Source organism: Toxotes jaculatrix, chromosome 19 (genome assembly GCF_017976425.1).
Source record: "Toxotes jaculatrix isolate fToxJac2 chromosome 19, fToxJac2.pri, whole genome shotgun sequence".
Classification (NCBI taxonomy): Eukaryota; Metazoa; Chordata; class Actinopteri; family Toxotidae; genus Toxotes; species Toxotes jaculatrix.
This window is the reverse complement of record NC_054412.1, coordinates 17,425,515-17,449,363: the sequence shown is the minus strand read 5'-3', so window position 1 is coordinate 17,449,363 and position 23,849 is coordinate 17,425,515. Positions and strand designations below refer to the sequence as shown.

Below are 23,849 nucleotides of genomic sequence, written 5' to 3'. Positions count from 1 at the left end.
ATCAGATCATCTCAGCTCAGCCACAGCGAAGCTGATCAGAGAAGTGCATTATATCCATTCTGAGACTGTAGGGAGAACAAACTGGATATTAAATGAAAGGAAAGTGAGAGCAGAGGAAAAGAAAGAATCGTACAATATTAAGGAGCAAGATAAATAGCACAGAAAAAGAGAGCAGTAGGTAGAAAGAGAAAGGACTCAGACAAGGGTAGCGTGTGTGTTTACCACACTGGTGTGTGTCAGCAGGGACAGGGAGCTAAGCGGAGCCTTGCCTCAGTCCATTTCTATTAATAAAAGCAGTGTAGGAGGCTGAGCCATCGCCAGTCCTGATGCAGCTAGAATACATCCACACAGCACTCCAAGGTTATACAAAACTCAGCAACTGACACTAGAATACTGGCAGAAGAAATGACAGGATATTGCTGAATAAAAAATGTATAGATATGTGATTACTTACTCAGGAATATCAGTGTCAAACTGCTTGACAGGTGAAAGACATGTGGCTGCCCTGCCACCAAAAGTGCCTTAAAATTCTGCAGGTAATTTATGGAAATTAAAAAAAGAATCTCTACCTTTTACCCTCCTCTCTGTCCTGACCCTGTTGTGCCAAAACAGACACTGAATCTGACGGTGTGAGGTTTGACATTTACAAAGCGAAGCAGCCGAGCTGTGATTGCATATCGTGTTAGCACAGCTGTATTTGTCGCTACACTTTTCTACTCTTGAAACAGAAGCAGACGCAAGCTTTGGTTGAGGGATGGGTTAGCGTCACACTCTTCACTCCTCTGTCTCACTGCTACCTGACATGCCAGCTTGTCTAAAGATCTGAACATGGAGGAAAAGCAGTGACATATAAAACCACAAATCGAAGGGTGGGGGGGGTGGGGGGGGTAACACTAGAGCCAGGAATAGTTAAGCATGGTGTTATTCTCTGTTGACTCCCTCCAGTTTCTTGTTTTGTTTCCTTTTGTCGTTTCGCAGTTTGTTCTCCACATTAACAGTCGTCCCTCCCAACAATGTGACAGTCCTGTACACTCTGTGTTGTGTGTCTGCCAAAAGCTCGTCTCTTCTCTGTTTTCTGTCACACTGGGACATTTAACTGTGGGAGTGGGGTGAGGTTTATCATTGCAACAATACAGAAGTGCCAGTAGGTTGGTTTAAAAAACAAAAAACAAAAACAGGATCCTAAGTGTTGGAGCTATTAGAATGCATGCCTAGACTGTACAGAACACACACATGTGACTAAGCATACGAGGCCTGCCTGATTCTGAACAGTATGTTATATACCTACAAGATATAACCTCACACACATTATTATTGTGCAGCAACAGAGTGAGCCTGTACCAAACCCAATCTACCAACCAGTCCATGCCTGCTATGCTTTGCTTGACTTAGTCTAGTCTCCATATATTTATGTGCTGAATGCATGAAACCAAATAACACCTTTGTGTCAGTTGATCACGCTACATACTGATATATATATATTTATATATATATGTATATATGCTGTTGCAGTACCTCAAATCCAAGGCTCTCTTTATAGAGTTGACTAATGGGAAGCCAGCCTGGTTGAGGTAACTATTAAATGGTTCAGTCAAACTGCTGAGTAACTGTCCCCTCCTCATCCTCCCCGTCGCTGCTGGTGGTCAGGATGAAGAGCGGAGCCAGCAAGGCCTGGGGGAACAACCAGGACGGGGTTGTGGCCAGCCAGCCCGCCCGCGTGGTGGACGAGCGTGAACAGATGGCCATCAGTGGAGGCTTCATCCGCAGGTAAGAGGGAGGATTTATGCATCAGAGCGCCTAAAGCTTCAAAATGGACGTACAAAGGAGATGGAGAAGATGTAGAGGATTAAAACCACAACTTTTTTTTTTACACTGGATTAAATAAAGGAAGTACAACATGCTTATTAGTGAACTCTAAAGGTGCTTCAGAAGAGGTACCTTCAGAAAGGCCAACTGTTTCCCCTTACTTCCAGTCTTTTAACTAAGCTAAGCTAACAGTCTCATGGCTCCAGATTCATATTTACTGTCCACACGTTTTGGTTGTTTGGTGTAAAAAGAAAAAAAAAACCCCTCAATGCATCAGTCTGATTTTGAATGTCTGAATCAGATAAAGGAGGACGCCACCTATTTTAAACAGTTGAGCTTACAAGGCTACAATAACACAGATTCACCACATGTATAGTTAGTATAAACATTAGCAAAGGATATTAACAGATAAAGTATTACATCTCAGTGTCAGAAAAGATAAAGAGTTATAACCAGAGATATGCAGCAGAGGATTCTTATGTCTGATGTGTTGTATGTATATGGTCATGTTGTGTTATTATGATTATGAATACTGCTGGAGTTAAAGTCATACAGTGCTGTATCATCTTGAATGTGAGATCACAAATATTTATATTGAGAAATGTTTGTAATTGTCCTTAAGGCATACATCAGAGCTGCAACATGATGAATGTAAAGACTTGAAGAAAACTTGGATTGCACACCAAGATACCGTTGTCGTGGAAACGTTTTTCATTCAGTAGCACAGTCAGCAAAGTGTAGCCACGTAACAGAAAGAGCAAATCATGTGCACAATGTGGAGCATCCAAGAGGTTGTGACGTACATGCTGGATGGTCATGTGACGTGGCGTACCTACACCTGAGCCTTGGAGTCTAGTGTTTGATCTGAATGTGAGCATTAGAGTACAGCTTTCCTGAGCTGGAGGCTAGGACTCTGGTTCAAGCCTGTTTCTCAAAGTCCCCCGAGTGTATGGAAGCGCAGTACTACATCACTGCAGTGTCCCTTTAAACTGATTTGAAGGTGTATAAATGAACAAACTGTAGCTAAGAAATACTTTTTCCAAATAACTGTGGCCATCCATAATGACTAAAAATCCTCTGGAGATCAGAGCAGCCAGAGTAGATGTGTGAAGGACACTAAAGAAAGCAGGAGTTAAGAGGAAATGAGGGGAGGCACAGAGGAGGTGAAGAGATTAATTAATCCTTCTCATCCTATTTCTACATCACTGTTTCCCCTCAGAGTACTTGTGGACTGCCTGACTTGGTAACAGCATCAGACACAGACCAGTATATTTTAAAAATGAATTTAAAGGAAGCATTTAAAGTAAGCATTATTTTCATTAAATAATTCAAACTGAACGAATACAGCAGTAAAACACAATATAAACTGCTGTGCAGAGGAATCTCCTTGAGTCCAGATCCCTGCTCTGAGGTCAGAACGTCACAGAGAGATCAGGCAACGGCCCTCTGAACCTGGCCATATGTGACCTAGTGTTCATGCAGGCATGACCTCTAACCTTGAGTGTGTGTGTGTGTGTGTGTGTCTGTGTGTGTGCGTGTTCAGGGTAACAGACGATGCCCGGGAAAATGAGATGGACGAGAACCTCGAGCAGGTGGGTGGCATCATCGGTAACCTGCGCCACATGGCCCTGGACATGGGCAACGAGATCGACACCCAGAACCGCCAGATCGACAGGATCATGGAGAAGGTAAACGCACGACGACAGGACAGTTACACTTAGCTGCTATCCACTGTTCATTCTGCACCTAAACATAGATTTAATTACATCTTACTACATTCTGTAAGGATGAAAGTCATATACATGAATAGTTTCCTCTTCATTTCCTGATTTCAAAGAATTACCTGTAATTATTTATTGCATTCCACTGACATTAGCATCTTTTTAATGATGACCAAAGTCTCTAAGCAGCGTTGTCTTATCTAACCTTGATTCATCCAGGAGAACATTTATAACACACACACTTGAATTTGAGAGCAGCTCAGTCCCCTGTTACCTGTTGAGGGACGAGTGCACATTATTCATTCACCTGTTCCACTTTTCTTCATCCTGTATCAGGGCTTGAATCTGTGGAGAGATTTCAAAAGCTCCATTCAGGCCTTTCAAACTGGAGATTTTCTAATGTTTAACACAGAGTGAAATGCTGTCTTGTCTTATTATGAGCTAATGGGCGTGAAAAGGTGTTTTTGTAAGTCACAAGCTGCTGTTCAGACCCTCAGAGATGATACAAACACATATGATCACTAGAACTGCAGAATTTTTAGCGCAGTTGTTCAACATGATCCCCAGTGGGAGCCAAAGTGCAACTACAAGCACAACAATACCTGGCAAAAAGAGGGACACAGCAACTTTTAAGACTTGAGCCGTTTTTTTCCTACCCCTATTAGATGTTACACACTAGCATTTACATACAGTATATTTGTCTTTATACTGGGTTTGTGGCCTGGTCTCTTTTGAAAAGCTCATTCAGGATCAGGGTCATAGTCAGGCTATGCCAGACAGGAAAACTGATGTCTGAGGTCTGAGTCCTCTCTTCCCCAAAAAGGTTTGACCAGACATCAAAAATGATGTTGAATATCATTAGGATATTGTAGAATCAGAACAATCAAACTGATATTCTTCTCTTCTCTTCTCTTCTCTTCTCTCTCTGTCTCCTTTTCCTTCACCCAGGCTGATTCCAACAAGACCAGGATTGACGAGGCCAACCAGCGTGCCACAAAGATGCTGGGCAGTGGCTAAACGCCATGAGGCTCGAGCGTGATCGTCCCGGCGTCCCCGCGCCGCACATCGACAGGCGCTGACATGCTTTCATCATGGTATTGACCTTCTAGGTTTGCACACATGCACATATCACCTCCCCTCCCCATTGTAAATGTTGTTCTGTGTCGTCTGTCGAGCTTTTTCAAGATGATTGTCCTCGTAAAAAGATGATTTCTTATACTCCGTATATCATTCTTTCCAAAGGTTGTATATAGTGCTGACTCGATGGCTCTCTAGCTCACCTGTGAAGTTTTTATTCTCTTTATCAAAATATATATATATATCATATATTATTATATATCATATATAATATATATATATGAAAGTACACTGCTCTGGATGACAAGTATATAATAGGAATGCTATACAAGCTGTTTGTTTTTATTCTTTTTCCTTTTCAGTATCTCAGTATCGTCCTAGTAAAACTGTGTCATTCCATTTAGGCTACTGTCATGCTCCTTATTTTGGTGTTGTCACGACAAAAAGGGAGAAGACCGATGGAAAAGCATGAGTAAAGATTTACTGAGTGATGGTGCAGATGGATGGGATTGCAAAGAGCACTTACAATCAAAAGGCAGTCGTTGGTACATTTTCCTTCATCGCAATCATACTGTTCATACTGAGTTACTGTTTAGACAATGTGCAACTAGACTCTCTGTAGCTGTATTAGACATTGCATTCCAAGTGATGTGAATTGTGCGTTCTCTGCATGACAAATGGTAGATTTTAGTCTTATAAATAAAACTTGTCTGAAAAATATATATAAAAAACGATAACATGGCAGTAGCAAATTGACAAAACGCATGCTCAGTATTAGGACACAGTTGATCGTTCCATACTCCTGCAAGTTTGCAATAGTGCCACTCTTTCTGTCTCGATATATTTACCGACTGTGACCATCTTGTTGTACAATAATGCAAAAGGGATCAAAAAAGCGAGATAAAGATGAAAAAAAAAAAACGAGGACTTGGGGTTGTATTGCAAAAAAAATGACCTGTTTTCTAAATGATTATGCAGTTCAGTGATGAAGATGTTGATTATGTGCTGAAAGAGGACTGGTTGTGTACTGTAACATAGGTTTTGGATGCTCTGAAAAAAAAAAATAAACGTTTGCAATGTAAAGCAAAGACGCATATTTCTGAGAGACCTTACTTTTATAAGAAGACTGTATCTGTAAGTTTATTCTCCCCGTGTGGTTTGTTATTGGTAAAAATAATGATAATATTGAATAACAATGATAACTATACTCTGAAACAAAAAAATACATACAAAAGGGTTTTTTTGTTGCTTCTGTACTTTAGAGCTATGCACACCAAATCGCCAAAATGTTGAGTAGTTAGAGTAAGGTGATTAAATACCTAAACCTGAATGACACAATAGGTTAAACTGTGAGATTGATGTCCTCAACGCATGTAATATTAAAGACTCCCTCTCTGTATCCTGTCAGTGTGTGAAGTGGTGGACATTTTGTAGCTAGCTGAATTGATTAAAAGTAATAAACCCTAGTGGCACCCGTGTCTGTCTTTATTGCTCCTGTGATTCCAGGGTGACGTTTACAGAGAGTCCCACTCAGTTTATGCGTTTGTACATGTAGATTAGCACAGATGTGGCAGTCCACCCAAAGTCCAGGAATGTTACTAAAATCATGACTAAAACACTGACAGTCAGCAACATAGAAGATTTTGATATGTGCACAGGCTGTGTGCAGGCTACAGCCTGATTTTGAAAGAGAGGAATGACTAAGATTCATCATCTTATTCTCTGAAATGAAGAGAAGCCAGTCAATAGACATGAGGCCATTTTGAAAACATCCGTGAGTAAATACAAAAATCTCTGAAGAAATAACCAAACTGTTCTAACTTCAGCAGAAAGTTTGTCCCACCACTAACAGTGAGAAACTGATCGAACTAGAAGCTTTTCTTTACTCTTTAAGGAGCAATGAAGTGCATTTTATTTGTGTTTATAAGTGAATTTTGGAATTTCAAGTATATATACGTTTTCACATGGTTTATATGACTAACTAAAAAGACATTATATTTTCACAAGTACAATAAAAAAAAAAAACGAACATCTGGAATGAAGCAGCATTTACATGTTCAGGATGAATAATTAAATCTGGTGTATTGGGGAGTATTTTTCTACCATGCTCCTTGGAAGTTTCTTATTTCTGGACATATTTCATCTTTGAATGGATTCAAACAGACCAAATGTGTATTTGAAGAAATTGTTGAAGAAATACACTCGTTTGCTTTGCTGCCAAGAGTTAGATAAGAAGATCGATACCACTCTCATAAGTCTGTGCTAAATGTGCAGAGCCAGCAGCTAGCTAACATAGCTCAGCAGTAGACTGGAGACAGGGGGAAACAGCTTGCTCAGCCCAAAGGAAGCAAAATCCACCTACCAGCACCTCTGAAGATCAAAACCAAACAAAAAGACGTCTAACATCTGTTAAATCTTTTGTCTGATCTATACAAAAACCAGGTGACAGACTTTGCCAGGTGGTGGTCATATATAAAGGTCATTATGTTTCCAAAATCAATACTGTAGCTTTTATTCCATTTGGGTGCATGAATTTTGCATTAATGATTAATGTGTGAGGAGACACACTTAAAATTAAGAGTTTGTTGGTACTTACAGAAAGTCTGTATGTTCTGCTGGGAGCATAACTGTGTGCATCAAAGTTCATGTCAGTCCAGCTGATAGGTTGGTCACAGACAGACAGACAGACAGTCGCTGCTCACTGCTGGAGGTAAAGAGAGTTTCACTGCATAGAAAAGAAAGCATGAAAACTATGAATCAACACCATCTCCCCTTCCTCAGGCTTTATTTACCTTTAAAGAGTAAATAAAACTTTATTAATAACCACATTAGCTGTATCTGCACACTGGATATATCCTTACACACTTTATTTGGTTGATTCATTAACTGAATATTTTGTGTTCAAATCCACGCAAACCAATTAACATTAATAAGTAATGGCATTTTAATAAAAGCAAATGTTTTGAAAGTGCTGGTTGATTTCACACACTTGATGTAATTAGTTGAATTTAGGTGTGTCATTAAGATCCATTAGTGTGGTATTTAGTTGAGGGCTTGCTGAATGAGGCTTTGATAAGGTACGATGGACGTGCCTGGATCAGGTTTGATGTCGGGATAACGGTGTGTTTGGGATGAGGGGATATTAGATCCGCTCTGCCTTCATCTGAACAGTTCTGAGCCTTGATTTAAAAGTAATGAGAATTAGAGCAGACTTCAAGTTTTCTGGCAGATATGTGGTGAACACTTATGACACAATAATGACTTGTGAAAAAATATACCGACTTAGTACGTCATGTGAAAAGTAGATGCTTTTTGAATGGGATTGGAGCCAGAGGTTTTTGGAGCCCCTGGCTGCACTTAGTGGTACAGCCCTTTTAAGGCACTTCCTCATTTGGTTGCAACACAACACAGATTCTTATCTTGTGGTCGTCACGTCTTACGGTCAGACCCGAAGGTGAGTTGATAAAAAAGTTTTTCTTATGGCATGAATGTGTATGAAGTGTCAAGTCAGCGGCAATGCTAACTGTACCAAAGCCAGAATGGACTCTGTATAACATACTGTGTACATGGGCATGACTGTACCTGAGAATTAAATCCTTTGTAAAGACACTGTGCAGGCGACTTCAGGTTTTCCAGACTTGCTGTTGGAAGTGAGTCAGGTCAGTTTTAACTGTACTCTTTTTAATACTATTATCTACTTGTGGAGGCAGTCTGCCTCGACCAGTTGGGTTGAAAGAGAGAAAGAAAGAGAGAGAGTTGTTTTTCACTACAGAGTTGGTCCTGGCTGTTCTAAGCTGGTTAGCACCTGGTGCCCTGTTTAAAGTAAGGTAAATTAGCAAAAAGGGAAATTGGTTTAAAATATCAGTATATTTTGTTTTTGCCACATTGTTTCACTGCATTTTTGCACTGAGCTGGAAATTACCCATAAACATAATATTTGCAATATATTTCTGATCCATATCTGACAACAGAGAGTTTAACTTGTCATAATTATACTGGGGCTCAAAAGCTACATTCATCCTAACTTTGTGTCCCACTCTTTACTTTCAGTCTTCTTCACAGTTACCAACAATGGCCAGCTACATCTCACACCTTGACGTGTCCCTCAATACAGATGAGGAGCAAAATCTCCAATCACAGGGCTTCAAGAAAATCAATGTGGATCTGAACAAAGGGTCAGGAGGAAACTACATCTATATTTGGTACAAAGAAAATTCCTGCTCATCACCAATCACCAGGATTCAGTTTACATTCAACGATGACATGGCCATTGGATTGATCAATGCGGGGTACACAAAGATCTCGAAAGACCTCAATGCTGGAGCAAAAGGTGATTACATCTACCTCTGGTACTTCAGAGGGTCCACAGAGTACGATACTCCCATAGTGGACATCGATGTCACTACAGATGCAGAAAGTGAAGCCAACAAGTTTAGCTTGGGCTGGGAGAAGCTGACCTGTGATCTGAATCGCAAGGCTGAAGGCAACTGGATCCACCTCTGGGTGAAGAGAGAGAGACAAACATACATCTGTGAAGTCACCGCCACTGATTCCTACGGATCCGACACCGACTACTTTCAGAAGGGCTACATTCGTTTGGATGAAGATACTAACAGAGATGCAAAAGGAGCGTTTGTCTTCATCTGGTACCGTCAGACCACCGACTCCCAGCGTGCACTCAGTGTTTTGCAAATCTCCACCAATGGCAGTGAGCGTCAGGCCCTTCAGCAGCAAAATTACCAACCAGTGAGCGTTGACCTCAACGAGGGAACTGGAGGAAACCAGGTGTACCTGTGGTACAAGCAAGAGCAGTGTGAGAAGCCCATTAAGGCCATCGCCCTGCTCGTCAACACAGATGCTGTTCCGGTGTATGAGAGGGCTGGAATCAATGTTATTAAAAGAAATCTCAACACAGGCAACAAAGGCTGCACTGAGTACCTGAGTGTTTATCAGTGAAGGCCTGAGAAAATCTGTGACGGCAGCAGAGCTGAGCATTCTCGACCCTCACTGAAGTGGAAAGCACAGTTCAAAAGTGTTCTTTAATTTTTGTTGATTACTTCCTTACCTTTGTTTTCTATGTAAATCGATGTAAGTGGTAACATCAGAGAGCACCTGTGGTCTCTACTGTTCAACTTCTTATCAGAGAAATCAATCAAACTAATTCAACTATTTTCATGGCTACTTTTCAATCAATGATGTTAATCAGTTATTCACCTTTATAATTTTGTATCACTGTATTCAGCAATTTTCCTGCTTTTCAATAAAGACAATTTTGCATCAGAAGCGTGTTTGCTTGAGACTTTATGCAACAGAAACTTCAGTTTGAGTATCTCCATGTGTGTTTTTCTCCCATTTATCATGCTGACAAACCAGGGCTCATAGTTATCAAACTTATACAAATGAAATTTTGCACTTAAATGAAAAATAAAAGTAAGAATCCTTCTCTTGTTCTACTTGCAGATTTGAAACTGAAAGTGAATTTGATGGTGAGTTCAAATTTAGCTAATCGAGTGGAGAATCTTTCTTATTACATGAACGGAGGGGAAAACACCAGAAAATGTTGGTATCATCAATCAAGTTAATACAAATAAGGGATTTCCAGACATTAAGGCCTTTTGTTTCTGTCAGATCAAGCAGCACAGTTCGGGCTCAGAGGAGGCCAAGACTCGAGAAAACTGCAATACTGCTCAATCGCCAAAGGACTATCTCTCCCTCCCTCTGTCTGTGGTTCATCCATTATTCAGCAGGATAACAAAAATACCCTTGAAGGAGACCAGAGGATAGTACTAGAACATTATGGATTGTTCTGGTTTCTGGGGCGACTGTAATAGATTCTGCCTCATCATCTCATGTTACCTTTGCTTCACTGGTTAGTTTGCTGTTTTATGTGTTCCATCCACTATTTCTCAGTCATTCAGTTTAGGGCCCTGAAAGCACAGAGGGGAAATGAGACAGAGGCTTGACCCAACAGTGTCGACACCCGGGCGTGGACACAAGCTGATGCAGCACTCTTCATTTAAGAGGTACTGTGTACAACGCTGTGCATGACAGAAACACTGCTGCTCTGTCAGCACATTTAAACCAACACTAATGAGCACAGCACACTTTCTCTACCCCAAACTCATGTTAACAAACAGCAAACATTAGAAGTATTTGTTTCTGCCCACCTCACTCTCAATTACTCTCCTTTAAGCAGAGCAATGCAACTGGTACAATCAATAAGTTGCAGGTTGAGTTTGTTGCTTTGAAGCTATCCAGCAGCAGACAGTGAGGGACTGTCTGTCTACACACAGACTGTCTGTCTGTCTGCAAAAGGTCTAGGCCAACTGTTCACTCTGAAATACAGTTTGATAAAGCTTTAAGCCGTAACAGTGACATAATATTTATTTAAAATAAAGTTACAAAGCAAGAAGTTACTATGTATATATATATATATATATATATATATATATATATAATATTTAAAAAGTCAGCAGATGTTTAACTGACACAGCAAACAACAGTCGCTCAAAGCATTGCAAAGTATATTTATATTTAAACTGTAGGTGGAGAGAAGACTTTGTTTTAATTATATCTGTTTACTTATGTCTATGACATTATGGCATGATATAATAATATATATCTAATATTTGTGTCATCAAACCAAATCTTATGTGCAGTGCTGTGGATGTATACATTTGCAGTCTGGCTGTTCTGTCCTGGAAGTGAGTTCTGGTAATTAAAACTCAGCGTTGCTGTGGGATGTGTGTGTGTGTGTATGTGCACGCACTGTATCTGTCTGCAGGCAAACCCCTAAGCTCCAGCAGCTCCCCTCATTTTCTACACCTGCACTCCCTCATTTGTTATTCTACCCTTCTCTCACTCTCCTCTAATTCTCCCAGACTCTGCAGCCCCTCTCTCCTCTCAGCAACATCTCAAGCACCATCACTTCATCTTTTTATCAGCGTATCTTCTTCACCCCCCCGCCCAAAATGCCTATTCTTAACTCGCCCTCCTGCCTTCTTTCTGCTCTGAGTGGTGTCTGCAGCCTCTCTCGGTGTCATGCTGCTGGTAGCAGCACAGGCAGGGAGGAGGACCCAAACACAGACTCAAAGGCAGGTGGATTGATGGTGAAAAGCAGGCAGACGAGATGAACAAGCTGGCAACCAGGAACACAGACAGACAGAGGCGACAGGAAAACACACGCTGGTGGCAGGAACACAGAACACACTCACAATGAAGTTACAAGAGAAACCACAGATTAGCTTCGCCACATTAGTTTAACAGGCACCATCTGATGACTGCAGTAACTCACCCCACCTTAAATCAATCTGACTGACAGTTCTCAAGAACCTAATTATGTGTTAATTAAAATAATGAGATAAGGTGTCCTGTTTACACTCTCTACAGAAAGTAAACAAGACCAAGGTTCTGACATGTGCAACACGCTGAATACAGCACTTTCAAAAGATGCATCTGCATCGATTGTTAGTTGGCGACTGCACAGTTTTGTACAATTCATGCAATTATTTAAATAAATGAAAAATGATGGAAAAGTGTTTTTGTTTTAATTTGGCTGAAAGCTACACCTTAGTTAATCTGATTTATAATGATTTAATACATTAGTGAGTATGCACATAAAAGCTGTGATAATACTACTACTACTTCTCTGCTGAGTGAGTCATTATGGGACGTGTCTGTTGGAGCGGCCCAGTTCATTCTGAGAGTCATTTGTAAGGTAATTACTACGAGCTGAAGTAAAATAAAAGGCTTCATTTAAATGTAGACGGTGGAATCATGGATCTTCTCACAGCTCGGCAGATCATTGCCTTTAACCACTTAAACCTCACAGACTCTTTGGTGGGTTCATTATTACAGACACACACATACTGTGCTGCTAAGCACTGTCCAAGCCAACAGGACCACAGTTTTCATTTTATCAGACATCTCTAATATGCCATCTGAAGTGTTGGGAAATGTGTAATGAATTTATTCAATGATATGCACTATGTAAATATAATATCAGTTGAAATATTAACTGTGGTTTAATGGTGCATGCTAGGAATTACCTAACTACCACAAATAGTTTGCTACACAGATCACATGGGGCCTTAAATGGCCCTTATAAGTGGTTTACCTGGTTAGTACCCCTGCCTTAAATGGCCTCTGTACATTAGATGACTTTTGAACAGCATGGAAATGTTTCCGTTCCAAACTTAAAGCTCTTTAAATGTATATTTCACACAACATCCCACCGGAGGGAAGGAGGAAAAGAGGCCAGACAGAGACAAAGTGAGACAGAGAACAAAGCAGAAACACAATGAAGGATTCACAGAGAGACACAACAGACTGCCAGACTCTGTAAGAACAAGAGGCAGAGTCAGAGCAGCACATCCTGCTACACCGGTCTGTACACCTTCAAATAAAATAAAATAAAAAAAACATCATCCACTATGAGTTATACACTAGCAGACCAAAACAAAATTCAGTGGAAAAAGCTGACAGAGATGAGGAAGCAGAAAAACATGTCAGAGCATGTAAGAGCCTGAGGGGAAAACAGCAGAATGACACATTATTGTCTAAAGATCCTTCCAAATCAAATGTTATAGATTTTTATTTGATCTCTCTCCCTCTATAGTTAACACCATTTACAATGCATCAAACTGTCTGTTCTTTTATTTTCTATTTTTAAATTTGTCTGTTTTTTTTTATGTTTTTTGTGATTTGATTTTGTGCATAGCGATATTCTGAATTATTATTCTTACATTGTAAACCACTGTAGTTACTGGTTTCTTTGCACATAAAGAGTGTACATACACATTCATGTGAAAGCACTGTTCTAAATGAAACTTAATATATTAAATATCTCACTTTTACCAGCTGCAACAGTGAAAATCTGCTTTCACATGAAAGCAACACTAATGATTAACACTCACAGCAGCACTTTTACGTTTGTTTCTGAAAGTACATGTTGCTGACAATACTTGTAAACTTGAATTAACTATTTCAACACAGCTTTTCTGAACTCAAAACAGCAAGAAATGTTTTTATACTTATACTTGGTACAGAATGTTTTGGCAAGCCTGTTGTTAATTAAGGTTGTGCCAATATAATCAAGTAGAGTCTGAGCGTGAAGGCATATAATATTTTCAGACAGACAGATCCAAAGGGAGAGGAGGAGAGAGTGGAGAGGAGCTGGCTGAGGTGAGGGACATGACATGAATATCTGCACAGCCACAATGGCGGACTGGAGATGTGCATGGCCAAGCAAGAGGGGTGGGGCGGCTCTCTGTTATGCAATAGGAAACCACTGCAATCTCTCCCACTCCCTCTCATTCTTGCACATTCACACACAGCAAAAGAAAAAAAAACATCCCTCCTTCTTATCACACTGTACTTAAGAGCTATTTAACATACAAACTACCCCACTGACATTTTCTGTCAGCAGACACTGTGCTCTCACTGCACACACAGGGAGACAACCAGCCTCATGGGTAAATGTGTGTGTGTATTTATGTTTTGGGGGAAGAGCTGTTTTATTGGAGTAGTGGTGACAGCTGGGGGAGGGGAGGGACATAGGACAGAAAGAGGACTCAAGATGACTCACAAGGAGAAAGAGTAAAAGAGGGCGAAAAGCTGCCAGCTCTCATTAACCTTGACATCCTCTTCTCAGATCTGAGATGTCTGCTACCTCACAGCAGCCTTCATGTGATCATGTCTCCAGTTCTCCTGGTTTCAGTGGTGCACCCACAGTCTTTAAATTAAGGCCATGCACTGTCTCTGTATCCTCAAAGGCATGAAATGACCTCTGCTGTCGTGTTGTAAACATCTGTCAGGTTTGGAGAGCAGAGCAAACACTGACACCTGGTGGTACAAAAAAAGGAGCTTGTTTCAAGTGGGAGGAGGGCCACCGGCTCTCACACACAAGTTTGAAGCCACAGGATATTTATGATGTGTTGTATATCACCACAGAAACATATCTATCACAGGGAAGGGAGCATTCAATGATCATAAAAATTCAAATTTTCAATTTTCATTCAAGTTTGCATATTGCATTCACGTCATTATGACGCAGTGCTCCGCCCTACACAAAAGTAGATAAGCTGCTTTTGAGAGTAAAAAAGTATTGATAGTGGTACTGGTATCAGCAGTACTGGACCTGTATTTACTTAGTATGGGCTCATACCAAATTTTACAGTATTGTGCACACTCCTATTTGTTTCGTAATACATGGCCTGTGATATTATGGTCTGGCTCAATTATCACTGGCCAATCATTAGCCAATCAGAGATGACGACCCACCTGGTTGTTAGAAGGGTGGGACTTAAAAGGGCCAGGTGAAGGCCGCGAGCGCTCTAGAAAGAGACACAGGTTGTGAGTTTATTCGAATCTGTGAAATACTGTTGTACATCAGGTGAAGACCCGGGACTTTGAGTCAAAGTGTAACCTGATAAAACCGGACGCTGAGCCGTGTGTTGGAGCTGGTTTCAGGCCGTAGTTCAGCTAAACCACGGTACCACTGTGACCAACACGCGGAACACCGAGTCCGGCATTACCGCGCCGGTTTGGAGGAGAGGAGAGCGCGTGTGCGCGGAACACAGACTTCCACCGAGTTTCTGAGTATGGAGACAGGGCGAGCACACCGAGGGAAACAGACCTAGTGTATCAGCCTGTGAATCTCTGTTCTTCAGAGGCTGCAACAGAGGTGCACGGGGCCTTTCCACCCTGTGAGCCATAGACGCCACTTTGTGTTCACGCCCGCGCACACAGCTTCAGTGCGCGTGTCTCCATCGCACCGCTCACCTTGGACAGACGGTTTGGAAACGGCTTTCTGGACTTTCTACGAAAAGTGAGTACATACAACATTTCAGTAAAGATAAAGTCCGAATATGACACGCGGGACAGCGCAGCCGCACAGAGATAATTAGGCCTCAGCGGCCTCCTCAGTTCACCTTAGTAAACCCTCAGTTCACCTCCCAAGTGCTCAGGTTATCAGGGGTATGTGGAGACAGGTCTGTAAGTCCTCAGAGTTTTTACCCACATAAACATTTATTTGTTATATTGGTCTCCAGCGCTGCAGGTCAGTGCGCGCGGACTGTGGCTGTCTGGAGCGCACCTGCTGCTTTGGCTCACAGGTGCAGCAGCGGCCTGGGTGAAGCTGAACCTGAGGGCCGTGGTTCGCTCTGAGTGAAGCTCGCATGGTAAGATACCGTCATCAGTTGGATCAGTGTTGATTTTCCATTTTACTCGTTGAGCAGAATTTAATCAATAAACAATATTTAAAGATTGTGAAACGCTGCTCAGTGGAGAGAACATGCTGCCGATCTCTAAACCCAGGAACTGCAGGAACACCTGCAGTCAGTCTGAAAATCTTCATCTTTCAGCTTCACCACGGTCATCCTCACTCACACATCACAGTCTCCAATATGAGGGATGTTCCATAAGCTCGATCACAGTTGGAGAAATGATTATTCCCTGATCAGTGTGAGGTGTGTGTGTGTGTATAAAGCTTCACACAGATGGATTTATATTCAGTGAACTGATGTCCACAGAGTGCGAGTGTTGGACAGGATCGGTCCACTCCATGTCTTCACAGGTGAACTGGCTCTGACCTGCAGACTCAGACTGAGCTGGTTCTTCTTCTTCTTTCAGATCCACAAACAGATCAGCATGAGAAGAAATCAGCTAATTGTAAGTGAAGTTTTTTATTCTGCTGCTGAGGTGTGTTTGTGTGTGTGTCTCTTGCACACACACACATGCACGCGCGCACACACGCACATGCGCACGTAGACACACACACACACGGCCAATCTGTCTCACCCTCTTTTTCTTTCTGTCTCATACACTGCCACCATGCCATAATTATTTGTCCGCCCGACCGTTTGCCTGTCTGTCACTCTCTCTCCCACGTACACTCACTTGCACTCTAACCCTAACCCTAACCCCCCTCTCAGCATTGTAGCGTCGATTTTGACTACGTGGGATGAAGAGGCTATACGAGGTATAGGTTTCATTTTTTTTTATGCTGGGATGTCTGGCCGCCGTGCCATAACTTTTCCTCCTACAGAATTTGTTCCTGTCCATCCAGTGTGGCTGCCATCGGTTGTCTCTCTCTATCAGTCTGTTGGTCGGGCGGTTGTTTGATTATTGTCTGTTTGATTATTGTTTGTTTGATGATTGTTTGCTCTTCGATTTTGACCACGTGGGATCAAGAGGCTATTCAAGGTATACAACTCTCATTTCTTTGATGCTGGGATGTCTGGCCGCCGTGCCATAACTTTTCCTCCAACAGAATTTGTTCCTGTCCATCCTTCCAACCTGGCTGCTGCCCATCCAAGAAGTATGTGGTATTTGGTGTTTGCTTGGCCACCGTGCCATCACTTTACCTTATCTCGGCTGCTGTGCCAGTCTCTGTCCTTCTGTCTCACACACACATACACATAGACTCACACTCACACCTCTGTCTCTCTCCCTCCCTCTAATCAGCCTGCTAGGGGTTGATCTGGGGGCCCCAACTTTGGGGCTGTTTAGGGCCTGTCTCTGTCTAATGTGGTGGATTTTGGCCTCTCCCATCCCCATTAGCTTTATGTGGGCTGATTTTGGTACCCTGTGTTGGCTCTGATTTCGGCCTAAACACCAAATTTCCAAGGCAGACAGATGATGGGCAGAATCTACAGTGATATATATCAGCAGTTATGTCACAAGACTAAATCCTGCAAATAAGACAAAATAACTTAAACTTGGGACCATAGTCACAAGTGTGGAAGGACAAATAACACAGGCAGCTGTTTAAAAAAAAAAAAAAAAAAAAAAAGATGAACAATCAGGCATTTTGACAAGTCAGACCCTCCTTTCAACTTTCAGTTTGGATAGTTAAGGCATTATGCTTCAGTGTGTCCTCACAACTGAAGTTGGACAAGAATATGTATGTCATAGGTCTACTGTATATAGATGTGGTTACTGTTGAGATAAAAGGTGGAGTGAGCAAGGAGCCTATCTACAGCCGCCATGTTGGTGCTTTATATTGTGGCTGAACCTCCAGTGACGGTCTTACTGTCTTTATCCATACTCTTTTACTTTTACATGGTCTGTTGCACACATTTCTCCCAAATTGTCAGTTTTCTGTCCTTTAGCACCTTTTTCATACACTTGTCATGTTATTTATTTTAGTTTGACTTTACATGTTTATGTTTGTTTTTTCTTTTGTTTTCATAGTTATCCTTTTTCTTAAATTTCTTTGTGAATTTATTTAACTTAGTCATTTGGATGAAGAAAACCTTGTACTCTGTAGTGCTTGGTCATTTGTTTTCTCTCTCTTTTTTTTTTAATTTCTTACTTTACATTTGGACTTTTCTGTCTCTGAACCCAAGACATGGAGCTGTCAGTCTGTTGATATGATTATTCTGCAAAGGCTATAAAGTGCAGTAGGAGACAATAGCGTCTTCTCAGACTGTCTCTATGTACGTCAGGACATTGGACTTTGTAATTACTGCTGAGCCTCTGTGGAAGGGTTTGCAAAGATCACAAGGTCACGGCAGAACATGCTGAGGAGGAGTTCCACAGGCAATACATAACTGGAATGTGATGAAGTTTTGAGTTCATGGACTGATGGATAGAAGACTTTGGAGACTCCCAGCAGACTTTCCACCCTGCAGGGATGGATGCACTGGACTGTTCCACCACAGTCTGTGAAAGCAGTGGACACCAGAGTCAGGAGAAGTGAGAGAGCGGCAACCAAAGGTAAGATCTGAGGTCATGTTGAAGGTTTGCTTTAGTCTGTTTGCTTTTTTACTTATTGCTAATGATTGTTTATCTCTGTTTGACTCATATGTCCAACCTTAAGGAAGGCTGGAAGGGGAATGTTGTGGCCTGACCTGATCCACCAAGCCCTGGACACCGCCTAGATCTCTGGACCTCACCTCTGAAGGACTGTTGCAGCCCACATCGCACAAGTCTGCAAGCTGCTCTTCAAACTACAGGACATGAGCAGGAAGTGAGTCTGCTGCATCTAGGAGGTGGATGGGCTGATTTTCTGCATAGTGAAGCTCAAGTGCTGATTAAATACAGACTGTGACTAGAAGTTTGGACAGACCATAAATTCTGTTTAAATGATTCTGTAGCTCGATTATGAGTTAACTGAGGCTTTATTCTGTGGCTGAACCTCCAGTGATGGTTTTACTCTCTTTATCCAAGCTATTTACTTTCACATTGTCTGTTGCACACGTCTCCCAAAATGTCAGTTTTCTGTTCTTTAGCACCTTTTCATGTACTTGTCATTTATTTTAGTTTGTCTTTGTCTATGTTTTGTTTTTGTTTTTTTCTTTTGTTTCCATAGTTATCCTGTTTCTTAAATTTCTTTGTCATTGTGAATTTATTTAACTTTGTCACTTGGATGAAGAAAACCTTGTACTCTGTAGTGCTTGATCATTTGTTTTCTCTTTTTTTTTTTTTTTTTTTTTTTTTTTGTATTTCTTACTTTACATTTGGACTTTTCTGTCTCTGAGCCCAAGACATGGAGCTGTCAACCTGTTGATGTTAGTCTGCAAAAGGTGTAAAATGCAGTAGGAGACAATAGCGTCTTCTCAGACTGTCTCCATGAACGTCAGGACATTGGACATTGGACATTGGACCACGGCAGAACATGCTGAAGAGGAGTTCCACAGGCAATACAGAACTGGAATGTGATGAAGTTTTGAGTTCATGGACTGATGGATAGAAGACTTTGGAGAGTCCCAGCAGACTTTCCACCCTGAAGGGATGGATGCACTGGACTGTTCCACCACAGTCTGTGAAAGCAGCGGACACCAGAGTCAGGAGAAGTGAGAGAGCGGCAACCAAAGGTAAGATCTGAGGTCATGTTGAAGGTTTGCTTTAGTCTGTTTACTTTTTACTTATTGCTAATGATTGATTTTCTCTGTTTGACTCATATGTCCAACCTTAAGGAAGGCTGGAAGGGGAATGTTGTGGCCTGACCTGATCCACCAAGCCCTGGACACCGCCTAGATCTCTGGACCTCACCTCTGAAGGACTGTTGCAGCCCACATCGCACAAGTCTGCAAGCTGCTCTTCAAACTACAGGACATGAGCAGGAAGTGAGTCTGCTGCATCTAGGAGGTGGATGGGCTGATTTTCTGCATAGTGAAGCTCAAGTGCTGATGAAGCACAGACTGTGACCATTTATTATCTCTGTTGTTGGAACCAGAGTTTTACCAGCTCTTCACTTGTGATGCCTGAAGCTCATAGATCACGTGTTATGAATGAATTTTCCAGCTGTGTTTTTGGTTTTTTGTTATATTCAGGAACAAACACAATCTTCTTTGCATGTGTCAGACTGAGAAACTTTATTAATCCCTGGAGGGAAATTCTTTAGCTAAAATCAAACTCCCAATAGAAAAAGAAAATGCAATGTAGTATACAGAAGAGTTGACAGACAGAAGTAAGATAATTTTTTTTACATAAACTTAAATTATGAATAACAGAATAAAAAAATTATATATACCCCAATATCAGAAAAAAAACAAACACTTCTTCATATTTATATGTACATCATAGGTCTACTGTTTGTAGAAGTGATTTCTGTTGAGGTAAAAAGAGTGTGAGCAAGGAGACTGATGTCTGGTTCAAATGGAATTAGTGATAGAACATTTCTGTTCTGATCTGATGAATTAGTTGTAAATGTGTCTCTGACGTTGGCTTTCTCAAACAGTTATTCAGCCCATGGATGATGTTTTCTGATTTATTTAAAATCTGTATTGGCATCTGAGATACATTTGTGATCACATTTTTTGATATTGAGTAAAATCATTGATCAGTAAATGATGGGGGTACACAGGCAGGTCTGATGTAGATGGATTGGGGATCCTCCAAAGTAAGACTTGTATTTTAATAGTATTCAGCCTGTGTCCTGAGCATAGTTGCACTGCTGTCCGTCATCACCACCCAAATTTTGATCGAAGCTTTATTGTACAGGCAGGGTGAGTTGACTTTGAGGTCAAACACTGGCTCGTCTCGCTCTGCCAAGTTTCCTTCCAAGGGGAGACAGGAGTAGGACCTTTCTGGGTTGAAGTAGGTGTGGTGAGGAAAAGTTTTGCGATTCTTACTTTTTTTTCTGCGTCTGCACAAAGGGAGGCCTCCCGACAGGGGATTCCCCCCCCCCCCCCCCCCCTGTAAAGCGTTACGCACAGTAAATCGTGGACAAAATCCACTGCAGTATCAAGCGGCGTGGGGTTATTTGGGTCAGGTTTAAGTGTAGGTGGGTTCGTACCTTTGCGTGGTGGATAGGGTAAGTGAAGGAAGCCTGGCAGAGACACGACTCAGAGAGCTCAGACCACTGTAAAGATGCACCCAGTTTGGGTTTATTTGCTTCATTTTCCATCTTGTGGTGATGATGAACGCAGTGACCACTGTGAAAACCTAATAGACGTGTCAAGTTTACCAGGTTGAACAATTATGATGTTTTACTTTTACTGAGCTACGTGCTATTGACGTATGTGAAATGAGACATTGTCATGGGCTGAATTCAAGAGAAGGTCTAAAAGATAACAGCGTTTGTCTTGAAGTAGAACTACTGATCTTTATAAACCTGAACAGAGTGACAGCCATTTCAAAGATGTTTACAGATGGTAGAGAAACCTTTCACTGTGTTAAAAACCATGTCGAAGACACGAGAGGGGATGACACAGTTAAGGCCTTGTTCCAGTGCTTGAAGGAACAGAGTGAGGAAGACATGTTGAAGTTTGGACAGACCATAAATTCTGTTTAAATGATTGTGTAGCTGCTGTAGCTCGATTATGAGTGAACTGAGGCTTTATTCTGTGGCTGAACCTCCAGTGATGGTTTTACTCTCTTTATCCAAGCTATTTACTTTCACATTGTTTGTTGCACACGTCTCCCAAAATTTCAGTTTTCTGTCCTTTAGCACCTTTTCATATACTTGTCATTTTATTTATTTTAGTTTGTCTTTGTGTATGAGTTTTTTTTCTTTTGTTTTCATAGTTATCCTTTTTCTTAAATTTCTTTGTCATTGTGAATTTAATTAACTTTGTCACTTGGATGAAGAAAACCTTGTACTCTGTAGTGCTTGATCATTTGTTTTCTATTTTATTTTATTTATTTATTTTTTTTGAATTTCTTACTTTACATTTGGACTTTTCTGTCTCTGAGCCCAAGACATGGAGCTGTCAACCTGTTGATGCTAGTCTGCAAAAGGTGTAAAATGCAGTAGGAGACAATAGCATCTTCTCAGACTGTTTCCATGTACGTCGGGACATTGGACCACGGCAGAACATGCTGAAGAGGAGTTCCGCAGGCAATACACAACTGGAATGTGATGAAGTTTTGAGTTCATGGACTGATGGATAGATGTCTTTGGAAACTCCCAGCAGACTTTCCACCATGCAGGGATGGATGCACTGGACTGTTCCACCACAGTCTGTGAAAGCAGCGGACACCAGAGTCAGGAGAAGTGAGAGAGCGGCAACCAAAAGTAAGATCTGAGGTCATGTTGAAGGTTTGCTTTAGTCTGTTTACTTTTTACTTATTGCTAATGTTTGTTTTTCTCTGTTTGACTCATATGTCCAACCTTAAGGAAGGCTGGAAGGGGAATGTTGTGGCTTGACCTGATCCACCAAGCCCTGGACACCGCCTAGATCTCTGGACCTCACCTCTGAAGGACTGTTGCAACCCACATCGCACAAGTCTGCAAGCTGCTCTTCAAACTACAGGACATGAGCAAGAAGTGAGTCTGCTGCATCTAGGAGCAGACATGGAGCTGTCAACCTGTTGATATGATTATTCTGCAAAAGGTGTAAAGTGCAGTAGGAGACAATAGCGTCTTCTCAGACTGTCTCCATGTACGTCAGGACATTGGACTTTGTAATTACTGCTGAGCCTCTGTGGAAGGGTTTGCAAAGATCACAAGATCACGGCAGAACATGCTGAGGAGGAGTTCCACAGGCAATACACAACTGGAATGTGATGAAGTTTTGAGTTCATGGACTGATGGATAGAAGACTTAGGAGAGTCCCAGCAGACTTTCCACCCTGCAGGGATGGATGCACTGGACTGTTCCACCACAGTCTGTGAAAGCAGCGGACACCAGAGTCAGGAGAAGTGAGAGAGCGGCAACCAAAGGTAAGATCTGAGGTCATGTTGAAGGTTTGCTTTAGTCTGTTTACTTTTTAGTTATTGCTAATGATTGTTTGTTTTTTTTTTTCTCTGACTCATATGTCCAACCTTACGGAAGGCTGGAAGGGGAATGTTGTGGCCTGACCTGATCCACCAAGCCCTGGACACTGCCTAGATCTCTGGACCTCACCTCTGAAGGACTGTTGCAGCCCACATCGCACAAGTCTGCAAGCTGCTCTTCAAGCTGCAGGACATGAGCAGGAAGTGAGTCTGCTGCATCTAGGAGGTGGATGGGCTGATTTTCTGCATAGTGAAGCTCAAGTGCTGATGAAGCACAGACTGTGACCATTTATTATCTCTGTTGTTGGAACCAGAGTTTTACCAGCTCTTCACTTGATGCCTGAAGCTCATAGATCACGTGTTATGAATGAATTTTCCAGCTGTGTTTTTGTTTTTTTCTTTTTCTTATATTCAGAAACAAACACAATCTTCTTCTTTAGTTAAAATCAAACTCCCAATAGAAAAAGAAGAAAATGCAACGTAGTATGCAGAAGAGTTGACAGACAGAAGTAAGATATAAACATTTTTTACATAGATTTAAATTTATATACCCCAATATCAGAAAAAAACAAACATGTCTTCATATTTATATGTACATCATAGGTCTACTGTTTGTAGAAGTGATTACTGTTGAGGTAAAAAGAGTGTGAGCAAGGAGACTGATGTCTGGTTTAAAAAGAATTATTGATAGAACATTGCTGTTGTGATCTGATGAATTGGTTGTAAATGTGTCTCTGACGTTGGCTTTCTCAAACAGTTATTCAGCCCATGGATGATGTTTTCTGAATGCATTTAAAATCTGTATTGGCATCTGAGATACATTTGTGATCACATTTTTTGATATTGAGTAAAATCATTGATCAGTAAATGATGGAGGTACACAGGCAGGTCTGATGTAGATGGATTGGGGATCCTCCAAAGTAAGACTTGTATTTTAATAGTATTCAGCCTGTGTTCTGAGCATAGTTGCACTGCTGTCCATCATCACCATCCAAATTTTGATAGAAGCTTTATTGTACAGGCAGGGTGAGTTGACTTTGAGGTCAAACACTGGCTCGTCTCGCTCTGCCAAGTTTCGTT

At 41.4% G+C, this 23,849-nt stretch overlaps 2 protein-coding genes across 2 annotated transcripts in view; both read left to right on the top strand.

Moving 5' to 3' along the window:
• Window positions 1-6,037, top strand: part of snap25a (synaptosome associated protein 25a) — a 34,132-nt gene extending 28,095 nt beyond the window's left edge. The window contains exons 6-8 of the mRNA XM_041064304.1: window positions 1,648-1,767; window positions 3,350-3,494; window positions 4,476-6,037. Coding sequence (XP_040920238.1) covers window positions 1,648-1,767; window positions 3,350-3,494; window positions 4,476-4,544 — 334 coding nt within the window. The 3' untranslated portion in view covers window positions 4,545-6,037. The remainder of the gene's footprint in view (window positions 1-1,647; window positions 1,768-3,349; window positions 3,495-4,475) is intronic.
• Window positions 6,038-7,950: 1,913 nt separating this feature from the next.
• On the top strand, window positions 7,951-9,887 carry si:dkey-30j10.5. The gene is made up of 2 exons (XM_041064526.1): window positions 7,951-8,058; window positions 8,655-9,887. The coding sequence occupies exon 2, from the start codon at window positions 8,676-8,678 to the stop codon at window positions 9,558-9,560; it is 885 nt and encodes a 294-aa protein (XP_040920460.1). The 5' UTR covers window positions 7,951-8,058; window positions 8,655-8,675; the 3' UTR covers window positions 9,561-9,887.
• The last annotated feature ends 13,962 nt before the right edge of the window (window positions 9,888-23,849 follow it).

Coding starts and splice junctions, on each gene's coding strand:
- si:dkey-30j10.5 (XM_041064526.1), top strand. CDS start 8,676: ATGGCCAGCTACATCTCACACCTTGACGTGTCCCTCAATACAGATGAG.